This window comes from Vulpes vulpes, chromosome 12, assembly GCF_048418805.1.
Source record: "Vulpes vulpes isolate BD-2025 chromosome 12, VulVul3, whole genome shotgun sequence".
Lineage (NCBI taxonomy): Eukaryota > Metazoa > Chordata > Mammalia > Carnivora > Canidae > Vulpes > Vulpes vulpes.
In genome coordinates this window covers 8,371,750-8,397,366 of record NC_132791.1, presented here as the reverse complement: position 1 = coordinate 8,397,366, position 25,617 = coordinate 8,371,750, and the positions used below count along the sequence as shown (strand labels likewise).

The 25,617-nt window shown below is 36.5% G+C and overlaps 1 protein-coding gene across 14 annotated transcripts in view; it reads right to left on the bottom strand.

Moving 5' to 3' along the window:
- Positions 1-25,617, bottom strand: part of ECPAS (Ecm29 proteasome adaptor and scaffold) — a 101,196-nt gene that overhangs the window by 39,687 nt on the left and 35,892 nt on the right. For all 14 annotated transcript variants that reach the window (XM_072727693.1, XM_072727679.1, XM_072727688.1 and 11 more), the window contains 14 exons: positions 23,368-23,536; positions 20,585-20,724; positions 17,378-17,459; positions 14,862-14,981; positions 12,031-12,116; positions 11,703-11,781; positions 9,647-9,696; positions 8,611-8,677; positions 8,394-8,516; positions 6,115-6,218; positions 5,579-5,702; positions 4,037-4,117; positions 2,336-2,561; positions 1,811-1,902 (listed from right to left, as the gene is read on the bottom strand). In XM_072727693.1, coding sequence (XP_072583794.1) covers positions 1,811-1,902; positions 2,336-2,561; positions 4,037-4,117; positions 5,579-5,702; positions 6,115-6,218; positions 8,394-8,516; positions 8,611-8,677; positions 9,647-9,696; positions 11,703-11,781; positions 12,031-12,116; positions 14,862-14,981; positions 17,378-17,459; positions 20,585-20,724; positions 23,368-23,536 — 1,543 coding nt within the window. The remainder of the gene's footprint in view (positions 1-1,810; positions 1,903-2,335; positions 2,562-4,036; positions 4,118-5,578; positions 5,703-6,114; positions 6,219-8,393; positions 8,517-8,610; positions 8,678-9,646; positions 9,697-11,702; positions 11,782-12,030; positions 12,117-14,861; positions 14,982-17,377; positions 17,460-20,584; positions 20,725-23,367; positions 23,537-25,617) is intronic.

Genomic DNA, 25,617 nt, shown 5'->3' with positions numbered 1-25,617 from the left:
GAGAAATAAATATACACGTGATCTACAATCATCTTCCTACTGACAACATCTGACATTTAAAATTAAAAGAATAAATGATACACTGTATTGTTCAATCTATTGATATCTGTGAAAAAGGAGCACAATAAGTGATTTCAAAATAAAATAAAAGCTGAATTATACGCCAAAAGCTTCTATGCATTTTCATCAAAAACACAAAACACAGGACAGAATTAATACAGATGACTAAAACAGAGGTTAATAAATGTTTTCTGTAAACGGCTAACCAGGCTTTGTAGGCCACACAGTCTCTGCTGCAACAACTCCATTCTGCCACTGTAGTGCAAAAGCAGCCACAGACAATCCAGAAATAAAGGGAGTTATCTGTGTTCCAATTTGGAACTATCATTCTTTTGTCAGATAATGTTATTCATCTTTTGATTTTTTTTTCAACCATTTAAAAAACGTGAAAACCATTCTTAGCTTGCAGGCCCTACAAAAACAGGAGGCAAAGCAAATTCAGTACAGGGACCATAGTTTGATGACCCCTGATCTACATGATCAAAAGTCAAAAATTCTCAGATCATTTTACACTCAGCAAATACTCATAAGGAATAAAAAATCCTTTTGAAACCAGAAGCAATTGCATGAGACTAGATATTCCAGAAAAGCACAAAACTCACACCTCTGGATATATTACATTTATGCTTTCACACTAAGAGATAATCTGTACATTTTACCATAATTCAAGTTCCATTTTCCAAAAAGAACTGCTTTATACAGCCCAAGAGGTATATGAAACTGTATGAGCCATGTTGGTACTAAAAAAATTTTTCATTGTTTATGTGAAATTCAAATTTAACTGAGAACCTTGTATTTTTATTTGCTAAACCTGGCAATGCTTTTGGTGTGACCACGAGACAAGAACACTCTCCTATGTGGCTGGTGGGAGTGTAAATTGGTACTGGAGGATGTGTACTATCTATCAAAATTGCAAAAGTCTATGTCCTCAATTCCACTTCTGGGGAATCCATCTAAAAAATATACCTCCTTATATTCAAAATGATAGATTGTTCATTGCAGCAGAGTGAAGGCACCCTAAATGACCATCACTAAGGTTCTAGAATAAATTATGGCATATTAATACAATGGAAAAAAATGAAGTTGTAAAAGAGGATGTTCTTTCTATAGTTCTATAAAATACCTCCACATTCTCATATTAAGTGAAAGTACAAAACAGTGTGAGAAGCTAAATTAAAACATGAAACATTAAAATAATAAAATTACAACTATATGTTAACCAACTAGAATTTTTTTAACCAACTAGAATTTTAAAAAAAACTTGAAACAATAAAACTTGAAAAAATAAATAAAACTGAAAACTATGCACTTTCATGTAAAAGAAGGAAGAAAAATTTTAAAATGCTTATTTTAGTTTGTGTGTATATGCATAAATAAACTCTACAAAGTACACCATCTATAAATAAGTGATGACTTACATGTTTGTCAAGTGAGAGAGGAAGGGGTAGGAAGTTGGGAGATTTGGATAGGTGGGTGACAGTTTACATATTTTTTTTACACAAACCTATTTTTATAACTCTAACAGAATATATATTTTTTTTCCCTTATGTGATTCTCAGTGCATCTCTCCCTGTCATGTAGATGGATCACTGAGATACACTGACCTACATGTTTCCAGGAAGTATTTGAGAAGAGTTTTCAAGATGACCTAAAGGCAGGAAAGGTCATAGCAACACTAGTAGAGAAACAAATTATAAGGCTAAAGTAAAATACACAGAATCAAAGAGAAATATACATGCATAGGATGTACCTTTATCCATTCTGTTTTGTCTACAAATTTCGCAGCCAGTTTTTCTGGATACACAGAGACAGCTTCCAATAGACAGTACATGACTGGCAAACCTAAGTAAGAAAGAATTCACAACCATTTTTGCTTCAAGACAAGTGATAAACACAGAGCTCACTAAATTCCTTTAAAGTATAAGAATACTGCTTTATGAGGCATTCCCCAGTTCCACAAAACAAAAATCAACTTAAATGTAGTATGTGATCCAATACAGCAAATTTACGGACTCAGTATCTATAAAAAGATGCCCTGTTCTTCCCACCCATTTCCAAAGTAAAACATTCTCTATTGTTAGCATTTCTTTCCAAGAAGAGTAATAGAGTCTATCAAGAATGAAGCAAATAAGTTTAGAAAAGAAACAAAGACTAATAACGTTCAGTTACAGTAGTGAAGGTAGACAATAATTTTGCTATAAACTCTTAGCTGAGTTTAAAATTAGATTTTTGCTTAAGTGCTTTAACATCTGTCCTCAGCAGCAGGACCTCCTACCTCCAACACCTGCCAGCAGCTGCTGAAGCAGGCCAATGTAGATCTGAACAGGGTTGGTTTCTCCACTCTTGGAAGAGGATGATGAGGATGTCACCTGGCTGCCTGACATCAAAGTCCGTATGTAGCGACCAATGGCTGGGGCGTGGTCTTGCATGTCAGCCAAACTCTGGGAGGTGGGCACCACTCCTGCACTGTGCGCTAGGCACATGCGCAAGTACAGGACTATCTGAAAGCAGAAGGAAGATACCAGACAAGCTCCTAAAGAAATCAGTGTGGGAGGGTGCTCTTTAACGTGACGGTCTCCCATTTTCATTCCCCCGTCCTCCCTCATAAAGCTATTCAACAAATTCTCACAAAAGCTGGAAAATATGACTCAGGATGTTAACTGAAATTACCATAATGGAGCACGATTTACATAACAAGCTTTTATAAATCCAGAGTGTTTTTAGTGGAGTTTAATGGAGTTAAAATGCAAACTCAACTTTTAAAGTCTAAACAATTACAGGGACGCCTGAGTGGCTCAGCCTATTCAGCCTCCAACTCATTTCAGATCAAGTCGTGATCTCAGGGCCATGAGATGGAGCCAGGCGTCGGGCTACATGTTCAGGGAGGTAGTCTGCTGAAGACTCTCTCCCTCTGCCCCCCACCCCTGCACTCACATACACGCACACACACAGAATCCTGGAGCCAATCATCTGTTCCTGTGAAATTCCAGTCATATTTAATATCCACCAACATAAGGATTTGAGAAAATGGATTCAAATCATCTAAAGAAGAGTCAAGACAACACCATAAAAACCTCTGATATAAACTGGCTACCAAGCAGTCCTCTTGAAGCTCCTTCTTGACAGTTAAAATAGGTAGTAATTCCATTGCAGGTACTCTTACTCACTCTGAACAAGATTACCTCTTGTCATTTGAGTAGTACAAGTCAACCACCTAAACAACAGATAATCCAAACAACTTCAACATAGCATTGGCTTTAAATCTAAAAAAAGGGGGACCTCTGGGTGGCTCAGCGGGTTTAGCGCCTGCCTTCAGCTCAGCAGGTTTAGCGCCTGCCTTCAGCATGATCCTGGAGTCCCGGGATCGAGCTCCGTGTCAGGCTCCCTGCATGGAGCCTGCTTCTCCCTCTGCCTGTGTCTCTGCCTCTCTTGCTCTCTCTCTGTGTCTCTCGTGAATAAATAAAATCTTTAAAAATCAATCAATCAATCAATCTTTAAAGGGGGGGGGGACGGATCCCTGGGTGGCTCAGCAGTTTGGTGCCTGCCTTTGACCCAGGGTGTGATCCTGGAGTCTCAGGATTGAGTCCTGCATCAGGCTCCCTGCATGGAGCCTGCTTCTCCCTCTGCCTGTGTCTCTGCCTATCTCTCTCTCTGTCTCTCATGAATAAATAAATAAAATCTTAAAAAAAAAAATTCAAATCTAATTTGCTATAAAATCACAATAGTAATCAATGCGGAACACCCAGTTCTTCCACAAAGAGAATCTCACTGAGACAAATACATTTACAGACTTCACTACAAATTAAAATAATAGCAATTACCAACAACTGTTTTTCTAATAAACAATCTGGTGAAGGACAATGACATCACAATATGGGTTTACTGAGAACACAAAAAAAATTCAGACATCTCTTTGGATGTAACATTATCTTTTACAATGTTTAGAGAGCAAAACAGGAATAGGTCCAAGTCCTACCTCTCCAAAGGCTGCTGGGTTAAATGGAAGGACAGTGGTCCCAGTCATGTACTTAGCTGGAGTTTTCATTCGATGGGAAGCCTAATAAAAATAAGCCGAAAACAAACACATTACTAAAAGAAAGAGCATGTGTGCCCTTCCTCAATTCAAAAATAACTGCATTTCTAACGATATTACTGTTTGCTACTGTTTTTTTTTTTCTAATCAAAATATTTTTCCACCAATCATACTGATTGCATATGTCCCTCAAACCCTAAATGACAGGTATGGTGCTTTTTCCCCTTCCTGTTTTTACTGGCTTGTTTAAAAAAAATAAGGGACATCTGAGTGGCTCAGTTGGTTTGGCATCTACTTTCAGCTCAGGTCATGATCCCAGAGTCCTAGGATGGAGCCCTGCACTGGGCTCCCTACTCACTGGGGAACCTGTTTCTCCCTCCCCTCCCCGTTCATGGTCTCTCTTGCTATTTCTGTCACTATTTCTCAAATAAATAAAATCTTAAAAAAAAAAAAAAAAAAGAATAAACCTGATTGGCTCAGGGGGTTGAGAGTCAGTTGAACCAAGAATCCGACTCTTGGTTTCAACTCAGGTCATGATCTCATGGACATGAGACTGAGCCCTGAGTCACATTCTACGCTCAGAGGAAGTCCACTTGAGATTCTCTCTCTCCCTCTCCCACTGCCCCCTCGCCCTGGGCACACATACACCTTTGCACTCTCTCTCTCTCTCTCTCCAATAAATAAATAAATCTTAAAAATAAATAAGCCTGCTCTAGGCATCTACTACTAACACAGTCACCTCAGGCCACTGCATGCCAGTTATTTTCATTACAACAGAGGCAAAAGGAAAACAGGAGCACAGAAGCATCTTCTGACCACAAACATGACTATGCCTCAGAGAAAAAAAGCACAGCTACTTAGTCCTGACCTCCAAATCCCTCAAGATGCCTATCTAAATGAAAAGCTAGGACCACCAGCATACTAAAAAAAAAACACTGACATAAAAAGTGGGACAGAAAAAAAAAAAAAGTGGGACAGGATCAGGACTGGGGGGTCAGGGCAGTCTGTCTGACCTACCAGCAGAGAGAACTGCACAGACACAGGATGCTTCAAAATAGCAGATGCGATGTTTCTTGTGATCACAATGGAAAAAATCTAAACTGTTCCCTCAAGCATCCTTAAACTTATAGGTTCTAAACAATATCCTTAAAAATATGTGTTTTTTAAAAAAGCAGGCATTTTTCAGCATGCCATACCATGGAGAAAATCTTTAAACCCATTTTAAACCCAACCAAAATGTTGAGGAGCATAAAGGGAATTTAAGTAATTCAGCTTGGGGCAAAACAGATCGATTTTGAGAATTACATTTTTCTCTTCGTTTTGTATTTTCTTCCTCTCACTTAGTATAAATACTACCGTGGTTAGAAACCTTACTACAACTCAACATTGTGATAACATTTTAAAGGTGTCACCTAAAAACATTCATGTTTATTTTCATCATTCGTTATATGACCCAAACTAATTACCTGAGGTTGAATGCCATACCTTTTCTTGGATATAATACACCATTTCTGGGAAAGAAGGCATCTGCTTAGAAGCACTTTCTTTTTTGTTTCTACCAGGAAGACACCTTAATACTCGCTGTGCTTCTCCATGAACTTCTTCCCGTCTTACAGAAAGACAAATCAGAATAAAAAATAAATCACAATAACGGCAGAAAGATTGTTTGATGATTAAGAACAGTCATTTTATTTGACAGCTTGGAATCTGAGAAAATGTCTTAATCATATTCTTGGCTATCGAAGCAGAGAGTCATAAAATATATTATAAGAGACAACTTCTTTTTGGAAATGTCTTGAGATTGGAAGTGACGTGGCTTGCATCTTTAAAATTTACCCACAGAAATAAACAAGATAGGGTATAACTACAGCTCTGTGCCATGTCAAGGGTCATATTTTTTTGACTCTTGAACAAACTGCTTCTAAATTCCATAGAGTGATAATGAAAGCAATACAAATTTTAGTAATTTTCAAATAATTTAAAATGAGCCCAAGTTCAAACAAAGAGCTTTTGAAACTTACGGATCCCCTGCAGCTAGTAAGAGCAAGTATCTGGAAGGTATGTGATCTGAGGGAAACACCGTACTAGCAAACTTCACAGCCACCTGTCGAACTTGAACCTCAGGCTATTTGACACATAAACAACACACACAAACACATACAGATGTTAAAAAAAGGAGAAGAATCCAATTACTAACAGTTCATTCCAGTCAAGTATGCCATCTTAGTTGTAAACAATCAAAACTGAAGCCGTTATTTTTAAGAAGTATATTGAAGTAAATAAAATCAAGACAAATCACTTGGAAATCTTTACTCAAGTTGTTTAAAAGTCTCTGGGACAGTGACTTTTAAAAAGTACTTTTCTGAGCTAAAAGGCCCTTCTGAGTAAAGCAGGAAGACCCACAAAGGCCACAGCCAGAGAGTCTCTATACGCGCACATCCTCAGCCCAGCTTTGGGGCCATGGTCATTGTGAACAGCATCTGGTTCCCCAACTCTCAAACCGTCAGTCATGTGAATGAAATGAAGATATGAGGCAGGGAACACAAACAGGTTACTTGGAATCTCTACACATTGGAAGCAACCTATCTCCACGCTTTTCAAATTAGCTCTAGTTTAAACTGACTCCAAAGGAGTTTCAACTACATGAGTATATTCAGTTCACCTAAACAGATTAATAAACTAATCTATGAATACAAAGTTCAACCAAAGAAGCAGCTGAAGAATCTTTATTCTGAAAAGCCTTTTTCTCATGCACCTTCCCCTCGAGTCATTCCCCTAGTCACAAACCTAACACAGTGAGAGGAGAGGGATATTAAATAATAGATACTGTGCTATTCACTGAGGTATTCCTGCTCTTTAAGCATTCCTTGAGTTGTAATAAAGAGCAATGATACTAAGGACTAGTTAATGTGATTTAGCCTAGAGTCTAGTTGCTTTAAATGTAGTCTGAGAAAAGGGATGCCTGGGTGGCTCAACAGTTGGGCGCCTGCCTTTGGCTCAGGTCATGATCCCGGGATCTGGGACTGAGTCCCACATTGGGCTCCCTGCATGGAGCCTGCTTCTCCCTCTGCCTGTCTCTGCCGTTCTCTCTCTCTCTCTCTCTTTGTGTGTCTCTCATGAATAAATAAATAAATCTTTTTAAAAAAAATGTAGTCTGAGAAAAGACAAATTAGCTTTGGTTTAATAATATTGCTACATGATTAGATCTGCATATGTATAACCAGCACCCACATGCAATATACAAGCATCACATCTCCTTGTACCTAGGGAAAAAAATTAGGTATTCTATTCTAATGAGCTTCCAAATAACCCTACACTTCTTTGCCCATGGTATAGGACAATGAACCATGTGCACTGGATGCTATATGACTATGAACCACATACAGGAACTTCTGACAATGGAACTCATCTATTTAACAATTTTCCTGAGTGTACACAGTAATCCTGTCATATTTCAATAGAAACCAGATACCCTTTTGAACCTTTAGTAATTCCCTTGATATCAGTGTAATAAATACATCAGCCAAATTTCAGTAGGACAACTAAATATTAATTGTACCAATACTTTTCGACATCATTCCTTCTTCTAATCTCTCTCTTCCTACTCCTAGAAATGGAAGACAAAGAACTGACTATAGCAAATACATATTACTTTATACTGTACATTACATACTATATATACAGATGTATATATAGATACTCAAAATTTTCTACAAACTCCCATGATAGGCAATAAAAAGATCTAGAAGGAAGAAGACTACATATGATAGTGCTGGCTTACTTCCTACGGACTCCATTTTAAGGTATAAAATTTGTCTTTTTTTTCCTTTTGCTTTTCCCCTGGTGTTGGCTGGAGAACACCACCCTAATGGACTGTGGTGTTCAGCTACCAGGTTAAGACAAAAGACTTCCAACTTGAAGGACACAACATCAAGAACACTTCCCAACATGAAAGGCTTTAGACATAAAACCTCAGAATATCACCACTCCTTGTAATGAGCGCTGGGTATTATATAAGACTGATGAATCATTGATTGACCTCTACCTCTGAAACCAATAATACATTACATGTTAACTGAATTTAAGTAAAATTAAAAAAAAAAAAGAATATCATCTCTCTTCTATCCCTAAGCCAGATTCTCATCATTAAGAATTAAAAATCAATCATAAATCACAGTCCAAGTGAAAGCAAATATTCCTCTTGTCAAGATAGTTAAGAAGAAAAGTAATTCAAATTTTGTTCTTAAAAATGTACAATATCTCTATCACCAACCATCACAGTTCACACAAATGGACCTACCTTTATTAAGTACGAAGCCACAAGTGCCTCCATGAGAGTTCGCTGTGCTCCCTCCAAAGTACTATAAGCTCCAACCATCATAGATAATGCTTCTTGAATAGCAAGCCGAGTCTCAGGCTCTTCCTATAAATATGATAAAAAATAGTGTTTCCCTCCCTGTCAGGTTTCCAGGTCAGGATCCAAATGGAAAGCATAAACTAGCTGGGTGTTTCCCTACCTTACATAGGGCTTCAAAAAGCTGCTGCACAAGAGCTATATCCTTAGTGAATAAATGGGGCATTCGACTGTAAGAGAATATAAGACCACTGCTACAATCATAAATTTTCAAGAGGCTAGAAGAAAATGTAACTCAACACAAATTTTCTTGAATTGCATTTTCATCTCTAAACATGTCAACATCATTAGATTACCTCCCCAAAGAGCCAAATATTTTTAAAAGTAAATATTAATTCTTCAACTGTCTAACATAAGTAACTCATGATTAAAATACACACTATCCAGATATTCCCTTTAGAATATTCCATGCATTCAGTTAACATTTCTGATTTTAATATAAGAAAAATAGACAAGGCCAAACCACTATTTAAACTAAAGGCTGTCATGTAAGTGCTGTATCAGGTGATCTAGGGTGGCTTTTTTCTGAGCCCCAAACATCTGTTCCCTGCACAGACAGAAGAAGAGCAAGAGCTAGTCTACAGGCCAATCCAGGACCTGTGTCATGGCTGGAAGTACTATATAGTGCCACTGAGGGCGCTGTACCTCTATCTCCTTGCTTTGAAATCTACTGAAGGAAGAGGAAACCAGGAGGAAGTGGGAAGGAGGAAATCATACTATAAGCAGAAGAAAAAAAATTCACCTCTACAGGACCACCCAGAATCATAATATAGCACTATCAGAAAAGAGAGTCAAGAGATAAACCTTGATGATTGTGATAAAGACTAGTAGTAAACAGCAACAAGAAAACTTAAGGTCAATCAAATGTCTCCAGGGTATAAGAAAAAGTAACCCATTAAGACACAATCCAGTTCAAAATCTCATTTCAAGACTACCATTTAATATAGAAACATATCTTCAAATGTAGTGTCTCACATCATTTTTCCTCTATAAGGAAAACATTCCTAAACAACCTATGGCCGTTAAATACATTTCCTTTCAAAATCACAACAAATTTATTCTCCATTCATTATTAAATACCATGTAATTTTTCTTAGTTTACCCGCAGGATATCTCTCACTGAAGAAGAGTTTACTCACCTGGAGAGTTTTCCAACAGCTGAATATGCCATTGACAGTAGCTTAGGGTCCTTGAAATTAGGAAGAAAAAAAAAAAAAAGAACAAAAAACAGACAAAACAAAAAATACAGTAAACGGCAAAACCTTTTTGCTGCAATTACATGCATTATTTTACTCCTTATTAAACCTGGTCTCACTCTGCCTAACTACATGATATTGGCATGTGAACAAGACAAACAAACAAAAGTCCAAACCCAGAATCACCACACTACTAAAAGGAAAAACAAAAAAAACCTGCTTCTCCAGCTCACTTCAAAAGGAAAAATGCAGAGGTTATATATGAAAGAATTCTCTTAGCTGGTGCTAAATTCAGGATATCTTCAACACTATAACCTGCAAACACCAAAATTCATCTTCAACACACTGGGGAAAGTTTAACTTAGAAAATCCACCACTGCTCACACAGACTAGGATCCTCCATCTCTCTCCCCCCAAAATTGCAAAAAGCTGGGGAACAATTACCTAAAAATCTACATGATAATAAAGCTTCCACTCATATCTTCCATTATGAAAAACTAAAGGATCATAGTCATCAAGTGAGTGAGGTTCCCTCCTCAAATAGACAGAATTTTACACTGCTTTATGAAAACCAATAGTCTGATTACTCAAAACAACCTAACAGCTCTGTGAGTTGAATTTCATACAATTAACATTAAGACTCACTCTTCCACACCCGGATGGGCACTCTTAAGGATTCATCTGTTGGGGAAACATGCAGGTACCTCCAGGAGGTACACAGATTAGGGCCCTACAGGTTATCTGGCCTCTCTAATTTATTTTAAATATACAGATTCTCCCCTAAAAGCCCAAAAGCACTTTTATTTCTACCAACCATCCCAAGCATCTATCTATGCCATAAAAATAATCTGAAAGGTTCCACAGGCCTCAAAAACCATGCAGGCACTATTCAAGAAGACAGGAGAGCCAGGCCTAACGATACCCCCAAAGCACAACTGCACATGAATGAACAGCTTTTCACTAAAAATATCTACTAGAGGGATCCCTGGGTGGCGCAGCGGTTTGGCGCCTGCCTTTGGCCCAGGGCGCGATCCTGGAGACCCGGGATCGAATCCCACATCAGGCTCCCAGTGCATGGAGCCTGCTTCTCCCTCTGCCTGTGTCTCTGTGCCTCTCTCTCTCTCTCTCTGTGACTATCATAAATAAATAAAAATTAAAAAAAAAAAAATATCTACTAGAGTGCATTCGGTGCACTGAATAACTTTTGTGTATTATCTCATTTAATCTTCACACTAATCCCAACGAAGAGATACTTTCATTTATCTAATAAAGAACAGAGCTCCAAAGAACTTAACTCATCAAAGAACAAAACCAGGATTCAAACTCAATTCTAACTCCAAATGGCAGAATGTTAATTACTATACTACTACAAACATGCATTCATGTTTAGTTAAGATTTAGGAAAATAATGCTAACTACAGTTCTTGAAACATTACTTCCTTTAGCAAATTCACCTGAACTAATGAAGATGGTAAGAGTGACACAGCAAGGACAAACAGGATTCAAAAACCTACATTCCAGAGATTCCTCATCCCACTTAGCTTAAGGAATCAAAAACTTACTGAATGCATGTTTTTATAGAATTCTGAATTGGTAAAAACTCAGCCCTTAAGAACTAACACTATTTCTAAATATAAGCAAATCCAAATAAAGATCCATATGGAAACAAATCATAAAATAAAATGTAATTTTTTCCATTCCATTTTTGCACAGTGCCTAAAAGCAGAATAAAATGCAATTGCTTTAAAAGATGTTATTTAAAGAAGCGATAAGACCCTTCAAAATTTGTATCACATTTTTAACTTCTTTCCAAAAACAAAACAGCAAAAGTTGGCAATAATTTCTAAAATTCACACCACTTCAAGTAAAAATGTTAAGAAATGATGGAACAATTAGCAAACTGTAACTAACTAAACAAACATGTAGACCAGAAAGATAAATAACAGAAAATATTTTAAAATATAAAATGTTAACAGTGTTTAAAAAACAAGTCACTTACTTCTTTATATTCATTGATTAGCTTGGTGAGGCCATTCAAAAGCATTGGACCTAATGGCTTAATCTTGATTTCTGGACAACTTTAAAAAAAAAAAAATAGCACACATATACAAAGCAAGATAAGAATCTCATTACTAATGTATCTTTTCAGATGATGATTTAAAATAATTAGAGACACAACTGAAATAAGTTAAAATAATCTATTAAAACCTAAAATTATTTTAAGATGAGTAAACATGGTTTCTTTCTGGGTAAGAAAGAAATACTTGAATTATTTGGTCACTCCCAACAGCTTGAAATTTTACAGTCAAATAATTTTAAAAACTTACGTTATACAAATGTGATGCACAAACTGCAGGGATAATGTTCTCAATTTTGAATTTGTATTTGTACCAAAAAGTCCATCATACACCACCTATGAGAAACGGACAATGTCAAGAACACCAGTTAATAATAGCAGTTTGCTATTCTCAAATATGATTCAACAGCCAATCTTGGGCACTACCTCTCATTATTTAAAATTAATGCAGTTCTTTTTAATACAGATAATCATTTTAGCTGACCAACTTAGGAAGCCCATCTGTAGCTCCAATCAGTAGTCTGAGGCATAACAAACACAATGGTTGATCTTAAAGTCCATAAAACTTGTGGGTCTACCAGCAGAAAGCCCTTTGGTCTGCCACTCTGTATCACACAGGGGACTTTAGCAGATAAAGCCACTTTGGGAATATTAGGTTCCTTCAGTACATACGAAGTTAGCCACTCCAAACAAATTATAATAAAAGCTTCACAGAAAATGTCAAGATTCAAGCAGTCTACAAGCGTACAGTCAGGATACAGGCATTCCCTGTATTGTTTAGCCAGGTCTAGGTGGCAAAAGATCACATAGGTGAGTCCTGTATAGCAATGACAAAGAAATCTAAACTCCTCAAATTCCTACTTTTTAAGATAGTCTTACACTTAGGGAAAAAAAATCTCCTCACACTGGCTCCTAAAACTACTAGCAATATTCTGATCTCACTTAACAATGATGTGTGACTGAACAGGACTGAGCCTCTGCTAGGTAACCGACACAATGCCGGGTACTGCGAGATACAAAGAGACAAGTATTGCTTCCAAGGCACTTGATCTGGCTGAGGGATCAAAATCTACATACATTAAAAATGGTACAGGACAATATAAATCACATGCTACCTTATTCTGGAAAAGACTTCTGGAAAATTTATCCGACCATGCTATATTATACAGAATAAAATGGTAAGATAAAAGAAGCAAAAAGATTAATCAGAACACTAAAGATTTATTAGAAAAAATAGAATTCATGGTGCACATATTACATACAAAGACTTATGCTGGGTGCTTTCATATGTTCAAAATCAAGGTGAGGTAACACATCCCTAGTTAAAGTCATTGGTATCAGGAAAAAAAAGGCTCATCTGAATGATACCTTGAAGGATTTCTACTATTAACAGGGGGAAAATATAGGGAGTAGGGCCAATTAGGTAGGAAAATAGTAATACAATAATTAAAGACAGGAAAATAACCAAGAATATGTGTGAAGGACAGTGAATTTGTCTTTGTTGAGTTTGTCTTTCAATATACCAAGTTTTAGCCAGATTTATTTTGAAAACATATAAATAACTACAAATAAAGCACACACCTATAGGATGTCTATGAATATCTTGTCATCAAATTCTAGCTGCTTAGTATGTAATGTAGTGTTACTATCACCAAATTTTATGACCCAAAATTATCAAGACATTACCTGGGAAACAGTGCTGGCAAACACCAATTACAAAACACCAATCACGAAAAAGAAAGGAAAGAAGCTCTACAATAATTTTATATTTATGGAGACACAGAAGAGAATACTTTAAGGTAGTCAAGTACTAGAGTGCCAGATATGGGGAATAAAAGTTTTATCATCTAGGAGAAAGAAGCAATCACTTCAACAACATAAGCCTTAAGAGAGAGAGGTGTTAAGACAGGAATCTATGTCCACCATACAGCAAACACAATGGAGAGTGTCCTCACTTTAGGACTGAAAAAGAAGAGTGGCAGGAAATGGGAACATTTCAGATGGGAGGTGGCACACTGGAGTGAATCCTGAAACATGAGTAGATGTTTACCAGGCTAAAGGGGGAAGGGGAGCTCTGCCAAGCAAAGGGAGCATCATGAGTGGAGACACAGAGCCATGAAAACAGTGTATTTAAAAGACGAACAATCTTCTGTTGGAGCATAAGCACAGGGTAAGGGGGTGGTGAGACAGGAGACCAAAGATAAGTAACTGCTAACTTTTCAGCAATTACCAGGAACTTAATAACAGAGTGAGGCCTAACCACTGTGATCTACCCTTTCTATTAATCCATTCAGTCTTTACATTACAATGAGGTAGCTGCTATTATTATACCCGTTTCACAGATTTAAAAAAAAAAAAATTTTTTTAAACACGCAGAAGCTTATTTAAGATCAACAGCAAGTAACTGACAAAATTTAACTCAAATCTATCTGCCACCTCAGCTGAGCTGGTCACCACTCAGATAAAAGGCAGGAGCTTTTGCAGAGGGACTCATATCCCACACCAACAGAGACTACAAGGATTTCCAACTATAAAAACAACAACAACAACAAAACACCTCTGCTGGCAATAGAGAAAATACTGTCTTTAAGGCCAGAGGAAGGGAAACAAGATAGAAGAGTACTATCATAACCCAAATGAGAAGTGACAGTCTCATGTATCAACAGCATGAGAGATATAGGGAGGTGAAGACATTAAAGCAGAATCAAGAGAATCTGGCCACTGCCATCGCATAGAGGTTCAGTTAAGGCGGACACATTTTCCACTTAACGGACCCACCCAGAAACTTGGTTGCTTAAGAAAAACATTTCTGGAGAAAAGCCACCCAGCAAAGCACTAGTTTGAAAGGACAGTCATCACATTTAAGTCAAATGTTAACTATATATAGTATATATTCTATAATAAAAAAATCTTTAACCACATCTGCAGCTAAACTGGAGATAGAAAAAAAATCTGGAATCTCATTAATCTTGCTACATACATCAACATACCTCCTGAATATCCATTAATGCAGTTCTTTCTGTAATTAAACAGACACAAAAGTTGTAAACAGGCCATGTCTCTTTGGAAAGAATGAATTACCTGAATGTTAGCTGGGAACGTTTCTGCAGCTTGTCTAGAACGAAGGAGATGGGGGACAATCTTTAACTTAACCCTTGTACTGACGGGGTCCCTCTTCAGCTCTGGTTTCAGAACTGCTCCCTGTTAAAAATATGTTTAATTATAACTTAGCAGTTCAAAATTACTGTGCACTGAAACATTCTTGAGAGGTCATCTAAATCAGTGGTCTTTCAAACTTTTGTTTCAAGATTCCTTCTTAAAAACTAAGAAATACTCCAAAGAGCTTTTTGCTTATACTAGAACACCTATCAATATTTGCTATATTAGAAATTACAGCTGAGAAATTTTTTAAATATTCACTTAAGATTATATTAATAAATCCATTATATAATTTTGTAAATAACATATTCTTAAGAAAATTAACTACAATTTCCGAAACAAAAAACTGTACTGAGTGGCACTATTTCATATTTTCTATAAATATCTTAATTGTCTCCCTTAATACAAGAGAGTTGGAATCTTTTATCTTCTTTTGCATTCATTCTGTTGTGGCACGTTGTTTGGTTAAATTACATTTAAAAAAACTAGCACTGAGTGGGAGCCAAAAAAAATAAAACCCAGTTTCATAAAGACAGGTAGTTGGAAAAGTGGGGATGATTTTAACTTTTCAGGTAATTGTAGATATTCTTTGATCCTACACCAAAACTTAATAAATGATAGTTTCTTTATGGTTAGTTACAATTTGGATTTGAAACTATCACAGAACTTTTGCATACTGTGTTATACTAAATTCCAATGATCTATCCTGCCCACTGAATAGTCCCCTTACCCTTGTAATGCTTCTGTAACATCACTGGTCATTTGGAAAATACTGGCTCATTGAGTTAAGCATTTCATTACAAAACATTTGTTAAAATCCCATGTTATTATTACCACCAATCTCATCAGAAAAATTGTAGGTACTGACAAAATGTCAGGCTCATTTTGATGGATACAAGTTTCCCTAAATTCTAATTTTTGCTTGAAAGTCCAACTTTTACCATTGCCAATAAACCACGTGAATTGTTTTTCTTGGAACCTCATTTCTTCATTTTAGAGAACATGTCTGCCAAATACCATCTCAATATCTACAGTTTCCCTGTCTACAGGTAAGATAATTTTAGTGCTTCATCAAAGATATATTCTCTTTTAAGATTTACTTCAGAGAGAGAAGAGTGAGACAGAGAACAAGCACAAGCAGGAAAGGGAAAGAGAATCTGAAGCAGACTCCATGCTGAGCACACAGCCTGATGGGGGCTCGATCTCATGACCCTGAGCAGAAACCAAGAGTCAGCCACTCAAGTGCCTCATCAAAGATATTCTTAAGCTGAGCTTTCATCTCTCTCTTTTAATTTTTTACATGAGTGCTGACAGTTTAAAAAACACAATAACTACTAGTACTATTTAGTGACACAGTTTTGGTTTGTGCTAGGACCCCAGCAGTTACACCCATCACTGTTTGTGCACATCAATGCAAATATCAATACAGTTAAAAAAAAAAATCTCCCTATGACCCAACAAGGGTGCATAGACTACATTCTAGGAACCACTGATCTAATCAAAACCCTTTGGTTTTCTCCATGAAGAATATGAGGCCAAGAAAAGCTCTGTGATTAACCAACTCTCTCCTCCCCAGTACATTTATGTGCAGCCATTCAGGACTAGGATCCAGAGGGAGGCTCCCAATTCCCAATTCATTGTTCTTTCTACCACATCACATTCAATCTAATTGGAAAACAGTATGATGGGGGAGGGGGAATTATGATTTTTAAAACAACTATTTATAGTTTAAAAAGCAAGCAAGCAAACTAATTAGTCCTTGTATGTCTGCATTTGGACTTGAGAACACTTTCAAATACAGTGAACTAAACAGAACTTAGCTTATTAAGCAAACACCTTACTTGGAGGCTTCAGAAGAACCCATCTACTGTCCTAGATTTTAGACCAGAGGTCAACAGACTGGAGCCAATGGGCCAAATCTAGCCCACCATCTGTCTTGATAAAGCCTATGAGTTAAGAATAGTGTTTATGTTTTCAAATGATTTTTTTTAAATCAAAAAAATAATATTTCATTATATGTGAATATCACATGAAATTCAAATTTCAGTAATCATGAAGTCATACTGGCATACAGCCATGCACCTTCATGTGCTGCTGTTGCCTATGGCTGCTTTCATGTGAGAACAGAGTTGAATAGTTGCTGCCTCAGAACCACAGGGGCAGCAAAGCCTCAAAAACCGACAGATAAAGTATGTGGATCCCTAATCTAGACAGCGTACCATCATTTTTTAAGCACAGAAATTAAAACCATTAGCTCAAATTAACTAAGTTACCAAGAAATTTTAATCCACCCAGACTTACATGGCTTAAAATTAGTATTTCCTACAGGATAGGTTCAGTTTAAGCCAAAATAACTAGGAGAAAAAGTTCAAATATATGGAGCTCATGTCAACCAAATGCTTTTTATGATGATGTGAGAATAAACCAAAACAACCTACCTCTTTTGTCTTCAGTGGTATATCTCCAAGGTATACTTTGTACATCTTATTAATGATGGCAGGATTATTCCAGTCAATCAAGCTACAGAAGGTTTCAACACAGCTTGTTAAAATTATTTTTTCTGTCTCACTTCAATGATTTCAAATAAATACACAGCCCCAATATTTGTTACCAAAGGAAAATGTTAGAAGAAATACACAAATGAACTGGGCAACTGACATTGTAGAAGAGAAGGAAAGGCATTAAGTTATAAGTTAGATCAAAGTTAGTTTTTAAACAGAAATACAGGAAGTCACTTATCCCACCCTGATTCAATAGATCATTACATCTATGCCCTAACTTGCCACCACACAAAAAACCTGGATTATAATTCACTCTCAACGCCAATGCCTTGGAGCAGCTCTGACAGGGCAGAGCTACAGTACACTTGTTCAGAGAGAACTGAGGCAAGCATCATTCTTCTGTTTAACTAGTTGGAAATTCAACAGTGATAAAGAAAGTGACCAAAAAAAAAAAAAAAATTTATCCATTAAAGTCACAGCCCTAAGAAGCTGGTAGCACATCCCATTTCTCTTACATTGTGTCACTATGATCCCCAGCCTCCCTCTCTTCCTTATCTGCCAACACAGATTTGCAGCTTTATCACCTAATTCTACACAGCAGGCATGATGCCATTAGTCACTGAGACTTGCTCCTACTTGGGCCCCACTGTCAGGTAAATCAGAATACAGCACTGACTGATGACTGGCACCCAGCCTCTCTCTCCAGCGGCCCCTCCCAGTCATTTTATAAACCTAGCAACACAGCAATCCTGCATTTCACTCAATCAGTGAGATTTCACCATCCTATCTTCTGCCTTTTGACATTGGTTCTGCTTCAAGCTATGCTCTATCTGTGCAAACACAATTTATGATGCTGCTTTGACAGTGTTTCTAATCCATCTTCCTTTCATAGTTTAACAATCTGCCTCTTCCTCAGATATCCACAATTCCACTATTCTCAAAGATGTTCATTCCATGATTCTATTTTAGTTATTACTCACTTTTCTCAGATGACTGCTACTAACTAATCCTCAAGCTCTATCTTTGTTTCTCTTCTATAAATATGCCGGGTGTAGAGATTATTGACAACATATACACATTTCAGTAAAACAAAGGAAAACTTAATAGTAAAAACAACTAAAAACTAATAAGGATAATTTTCACTGTCTTCTACTTTTCCTCTTGCTAGCTTTCTAGTTTTTTTGATTACATGTTTGTTGTGTAAATTCAGAAATGTATAGAAATTTATAATCTGTACCATACCCCCTTCTCTATTCCTTTTCAGTAACCACAAACTTTGGTGTATCTTTTCCTAGTCTTCTTTCTTATGCATGTAAAATAGGTGGATGGTATAGCAGGTAAGTAGATCAATAAAGAGAAGCATCACTTGAAAAGAGACTTCAGGATTTTTCTTTTAACAAAAGCGGAAAATATCTACATGTTGTTCTCAACTTACTCTTTACCTCTTAACAATGTTACACTCTTTATATATGAAAAAAATGTACACTTGTTTTAACAGACAAAATCAAAACGATTTGGAATACTGCTGCACCATATTTACATTTCCAACAAACCAATGCACTACATGGTGTAAAGAGTGGGGCCAGCTCAAACACAATGAGAAGTTTTAAAGAAAGTTTTTTTGATACTCCAAATCCACATAAATTCTTTGAAAGGGATACCAGGAGGATGCAGTGATAAGCAGCATGAAGGAATTTTAGACCTGAGGGAAATGTTAAAGTACATTCTAGTCCTTATTCCACAGAGTGTAAGCCCTGGCAGATTACAAGAGTCTTCCAAACTCCACCAGCGAGGGGCATGACCAGAATTAATTCCAAAACAACGCAGTCTTCCTCTAGGCTGCCTCACCTGACCTACAGGGGTACACCACTCCCAGCTGCCACCACATGTGCTGTCTGCTTACTGACATGTAACCACACAACCAAAGACACAACGAACTTAACTTCCTTACTTTGTTCCACCCCCTTTATTGGTTTCTTTGAAGAGGAAAAATGCAATATATGCACTCCACTGCCTCTCAGCATGTTACTATATTAAGCATTAAAACAAATGAAGAACATAACTATTCCATAATTGGGATTTTTTTCAACCAGGTAACTTCAACTTCTCATGCTGTTTCTCAGGCTTCACACATCTCATGTTTTAAATCAATACACATATTATTTTATATTCTGATGTGTTCATTTGCCATTACTTGGGGATAATTTACATGTTGCTTTATAACTTTCATAATTATTTTGGCAGATATATAATATCCCATATAGAGACACATAGTTAATTTACTACCATTTCCATATAATAGTGGAAATTTGAATTTTTTTCCATTTTTCTTAAAATTACAGGAAATGGTATAATGAGTAAATCTATAACATGTTTCTATATAAAACCTTTTTCTTCTTTTGAACGACTGTCTTAGGATAAATTCCCAGAAGATTTACATAAAAGATTATAAATATTTTTGTGATTCATTACATACTGCAAAGTGCCTTCCAAAAATTATTTCGGTTTATAATGCCAATCAACAGACTACAAAAATAGCAGTTTCAATAGAAACTTAAATGGAGTTTCAACTGTTACACAATTTTATTTACCAATAGGTACAAATTGGTACACCAGTGTTTTATTTTGTATTGATTTTATTGCTCGCACAAAATATTTTCTCTGAGCCTATTAGAATTTGTATTTTCCTCCTGTGTGACATAAGATTATTCAGCACCTCTTTTCATGGGACCTGATTTTTACCATATTAGTCTTGAAACCTACATATCCTTTATTAAAAACAATCTTAAACGTTTTAACTAAGAGGGAGAATAAAAAATGAACCATCTCTGGGTTTGGGCATTCTTCTTAACATTAGTTCTTTAAGTCCATTTACCTCGCTGACAAAGGTCTCACTTCTTATGGTAATAGTTCTAATCCATTCAAGTTTAAAACTGCTTCTCCAAACAGCTTTTCTTCTTTGTCTAACACAGAATCCTGCTCCTAATAAGCAAACTGTCTTTATTACAAATTAGGTACATTTCATAATCTCAGAAATTGAATGTCTCATTACAGAAAATCCTGAAAGGATAAATATGTGTCAAGTGAGCATCTAGAAATATAGCCTCTTTTTATTTTTTAAAGGTGAAAAGGGATGTAGTTTACCTTTGCTTGCTTTTCAATTCTAGGTCCGCTGCTGTCGCTACACTGTGGCGTGTGTCACTAGAAGCAATCACCAGGTGGAGAACAGCTTCGAGTTCAGGCACCTGTTCAGCTTCTATGAATTTCACTATCCCCAGTTTGCACTGCAGATAAACGAAGGGAGGGAAAAACTGTAATCAAAGAAACAAATACCACCAACCAAACATTAACAGTAGCAACAGGAGCAGCTCCTGTTTAGGCTTAAATGTGCCAGGAACTGTATGTAATGTACATTCATGATTTCATTTAACCCTCACAGTCTATGACATAAGTAAGATTATACTCATTCTTCTTACAAGGAAACTGAGGCAAGGCTTAAGAGACTCAGACACATAGTAAGTGATGAAAACAAGATTCAAAGCCAAGTCTCTCCAACTCAAAGACCATTATGACACCCAGCCTTCCTACTTAGGTTACAGTCTCTCTGGAATGATAAAGCCTTGAAATGAAGTCCAAATTTGGAGCCTAAAGGTAGGAGTGTGGTACATTATGAACAGAGTAGTTCGTGGACTGTTCAGACAGTTCAAAAAAAACTAAACCACATTCCACAGAGGTTCACCCTATTGTTAACATGTTCATTCTGTCCTCAACATTCTTATAGACTGAAAACAACAGGATGTTAGACACACTCCAGTCAAGGCAAGTGAAACTTTAACCAAACAGTATTCAATCCAACTGAAATGAAACACAGACTGAAGAGGGATTCTAATTAGAACTTCACGGGATGTGAAGGCACTATGAATTCACAACAAAGAACTCTAGGGCAAATAGATCTTAAAACTACCTTTATCTTTAAAAATCAATTACATAATAGTTCTTATGTATATGAGTCAAGATTGAATTTATAATTATTAAATGACAACGGATGCAATTTAAAAAGGTATATAAACAGATCATAAAATGCTTGTCTATCCTCCCCTTGTCAACACAACTTACTTGTCGCAAGAGCTACAATAGAAAAGACAAACACTTACTGAAGCCACAGAAATACAGTTATGGACATTAACTACATAAAGATATAAACAAAAAAAAAGTGCAAAGAAAACAGAAAACTGTTTTCTGATGCTAATGTCCATCAAGAGACAAGTTAAAATCTTATGTGGTTTACACATAATTTTATATAAAACATTTAAAAAGATGATTTTTTTAAAAAACCTTATATATTGTTAAATGAAAAAAGTAAACCACAAATACTGTATTATATGTAAATGTATGTAAGTGTACAATGTACAATATATAAAGTGTACAATACATAAAAATGCATTAAAATGTATCATGTAAAACTGTACTTGCATATATATATATACACACACACACACACACACAGACACACACACACAGTAGGCTGTAGAATGACACACTAGGGTGGCAGGATTCCAGGTCATTTTTCATTCTCTTTGTGGTGTTCTGTACTACTTGAATCTTTATATTATCATTTTGTCATGAGAAAAAAATAAAAACCATTTTATTTAAATAAAAACTATTTTATTCCATCCTTGAAACTAAATAGTTCATTTCCACACTAGATTATGAAACTGACAAAAAACACGGATAGGCCCTTGAAAATTAGCAAATAATTACCAACACAAGACTATAATTTCGTATTAACAATTATTCTCTAGCACGTAGAGCTTTAGTCCTCAGGAGACCTAAATTCAAAGCCTAGCACTTGAAGTGAGATGGTGATACATCTCAAAACCTCAGTTCCTTTTACAAAATGAAACGATTTCTCTTATCTCAGCTGGGTTTAGGTTGTTTTAAGGATTAAACAAGACAATTGTATTCCACGTGCTCAGCATAGTACCGGTCACATAGCTCAAACCTAATAAAGAGAAGCTGCTACTACCATTTACCTTTCTTACTTATATCATGGTTTGAGGAGGGAGAAAAAAAAAATCTATAAAATATAAATCTAATCAAGCATAACCCTCACTGAACAAATCATTCTGTAAATCTGTGAGTGGCTGCAATGCCCCACCTGCCTTTTCCCTCTCCTGGGGAACACTTTTTTTGATCAGCAGTCACTTACATTCCCAAAAAGAAAAAATATCCAATCATTTAGACTGCCACGGAGAGAGAAAGGGAGGACTGGAAGACTGACCCACGTTGCTTGAATTCCAAAATAATTACATACTGAGCTCATCTGTTCTTCCCTGAGGTGCCTGGTGACACAGACACACTGAGGCAACTTCTCTGGAGAGCACCAGTCTTTTATAAAAGCTGCTCAGAGAACATCTGTGTCCTGTTTAAATTCAGAATACAATGCTTAATGCCAATTTTTCAATTCCCAGGAAGAAAGAGAAAAGGGAATCATGCTTTTCTCCCATATTGTCACATGTGAGTATAGGAGTTCTTCACTTTACATAAAATACACAGTCCTAAAAAGCTGAACCATCTAAGATAAACTGCATTTTAACTGTACCAAAATAGCCCGGGTGACTATTAAACCCATAATTAAAAGCTAAAATGAAAGAAGTTAAACATACTCAGTTTCTAAGTGAGCTGTATTTCACCCTTGAACTATGTACGTAATGGTGGATAAACTAAAGAGCACTTCCCACTCCTCCCTTTCTCTGGGGCTGTACCAAATAACTGACACAATGAAGAGAGCACATTAGGTCATCAGTCCTTGCCAAGATGTTTCTTTAGAGAGACTGAAGGCATGGGAATTATGTTACACATGCTTCCATGGACCTCCTAGGGGCGAGCATGTGGGGTGAAGTTCCATTATGAACAAGAAGTGATACCTGTTCCAATTGTTCAGGTGTCCACGGGTTATCACCAATAACTCGCTTAGCTGCATAAAAACTCATTCCTGGGGGAGGTTGTGGTATTCCAGAACCTCCCCCACTATTTGAAGAAGAACCCTGTCCTGAAGATGAATTTTGGCGACTCTGGGATTCATTTAACACATATCTGAAAAGGAAAGAGACATTTAATCTCCTTATTAAAACACCTACATAAACATGTACATGCACATTTAATATATTCAATCGTATACTTTTCCCCCAGAGAATTTTTCTAGAATACCTGAAATTAAAATTTCACCATAAAGAAAAATTCTGAAGGTATCTAAAAAAAGGTATTTACACCTTTGGCAAATTAACCATAACAGTCCATCTGTTCAACTTGGTTACAAATGAACTATTACAGTTACCAACAATGAATATAAATATTTTGCTTTCGGGAATCCCTGGGTGGCTCAGCAGTTTAGCACCTGCCTTCGGCCCAGGGTGTGATCCTGGAGACCCAGGATTGAGTCCCACATCGGGCTCCCTGCATGGAGCCTGCTTCTCCCTCTGCCTGTGTCTCTGCTTCTCTGTGTGTGTCCCTCATGAATAAATAAATACAATCTTTTAAAAAAATATATTTTGCTTTCAATTTATAAACAACTTTTCAAGAGCTACTATGGACCTACTGCATTTTGAGTTTTGGGTTGACAGATACAGAGAAAGGTTAGTTGATGATAAGAAGGATTTAAAAAAAAAAAAAAACAAGCATTATTCTGTACCTGAAGCACAGAACATTTTTAGTCATTCCCATTTCTGTTAAGTTGCAATTCACCTTTAGTTCTCCTTCTATCCCTGCATTAGAAAATCCACTGAAACCTCCAAACCACTTACTACACAAGCACAAAATGCCCCCAAAAGGAAAAAAAATTCAAAAGTACTAGAAGAGGAAAAGCCATAACAATTAGATTTTCCCACTGTATGCTCAAAGCCCTTTGCAGCCACTTGTTTATTAATTTACCATTCTATTTTCATTTTTGGCTTCTATGGATTAAAAATAAGATTTCTGGTAAATTTGTTTTGATTCAGTTAAACTGGTATTTCTCATCTACAAAAGGAAAACTTTGAAAAAAATTTTAATTCAAGTCCCTTCAAACCCTAATAAATTTCTATGCTGATGAATTATCAGACTGGATGTTAAAATGAAGTATCTGCTATAATAAAAATTAAAACACTTATTAGATCCTGATAGTATAGTAAATTATTCCACATTACTTATATGCTATATCCATTCAATCCTAAGTCTATTTTTAAAAAAACGTGTTAAGGAATCATTTTAATATTTTTATAAAAACAAGGCAAATTCCCACTGTAAGAAAAACTGGATTGAATACATTATATGCCTAAGTTAAATTTGGATTTGTTAAGAAAAACTGGATTGAGGACATTGTGTGCCTAAGTTAAATTTGGATTTCAAAGTTTATTTACCAAAGCCATCATCACCTGCCAATTCTGGCTGCCTCCTGATTTAACAACTATAAAAAGGAGGTTTTCATTTATTTCTCAGTTAAACCAAGACTGGTGGCAGTAAGTAAATGAATCAGTAATTACTGAACAGCTAACATTATGCAAAATACCATTCTAAGCACGAGACAGAAGAATACCAGGAAGGGTAAGATTGAATCTCTGCCATCTGGAGCAGGTTGGGATAATAGCAATACATATGACAGCTTTCACATGTTATCACATGACAAACAAATTACCAAGAAATAAGAAATGATATGACACGTACTAAAAGTGAACAGGTAGAGGTAGTGGAAGTGTTTTAAGGTCTGGAAAATAAAGCCACCACACTAGAGGTATAAGGGGAGCAAACCAGAAAGGAAAGAAATTATACAGCATGAGCCCTCCTGTGTCTGGATGGGGGTACAGAGGATATGAGGCTCCACACGCTAAGCTTATAGTACATAGTACACTTATGACTAGGGAAGAAACATAATGAAAGCAGCATTTTAGATAAATATCTCTTCAAGCAAAACAACCTAGAAAATCAGTAGCCTAGAAGCAGATCACAACCTGGGCCACTGAAGGGACCAGAGCTCTGACTTCAAGGAGTCCCCAAGTATATTAGGGAAGATGGACTTGTCAGCAATACGATACAAACACAACACGAGGGGATTCCTGGGTGGCTCAGTGGTTTAGCACCTGCCTTCAGCCCGGGGTGTGATCTTAGAGTCCCAGGATCGAGTCCCACGTCCAGCTTCTGCA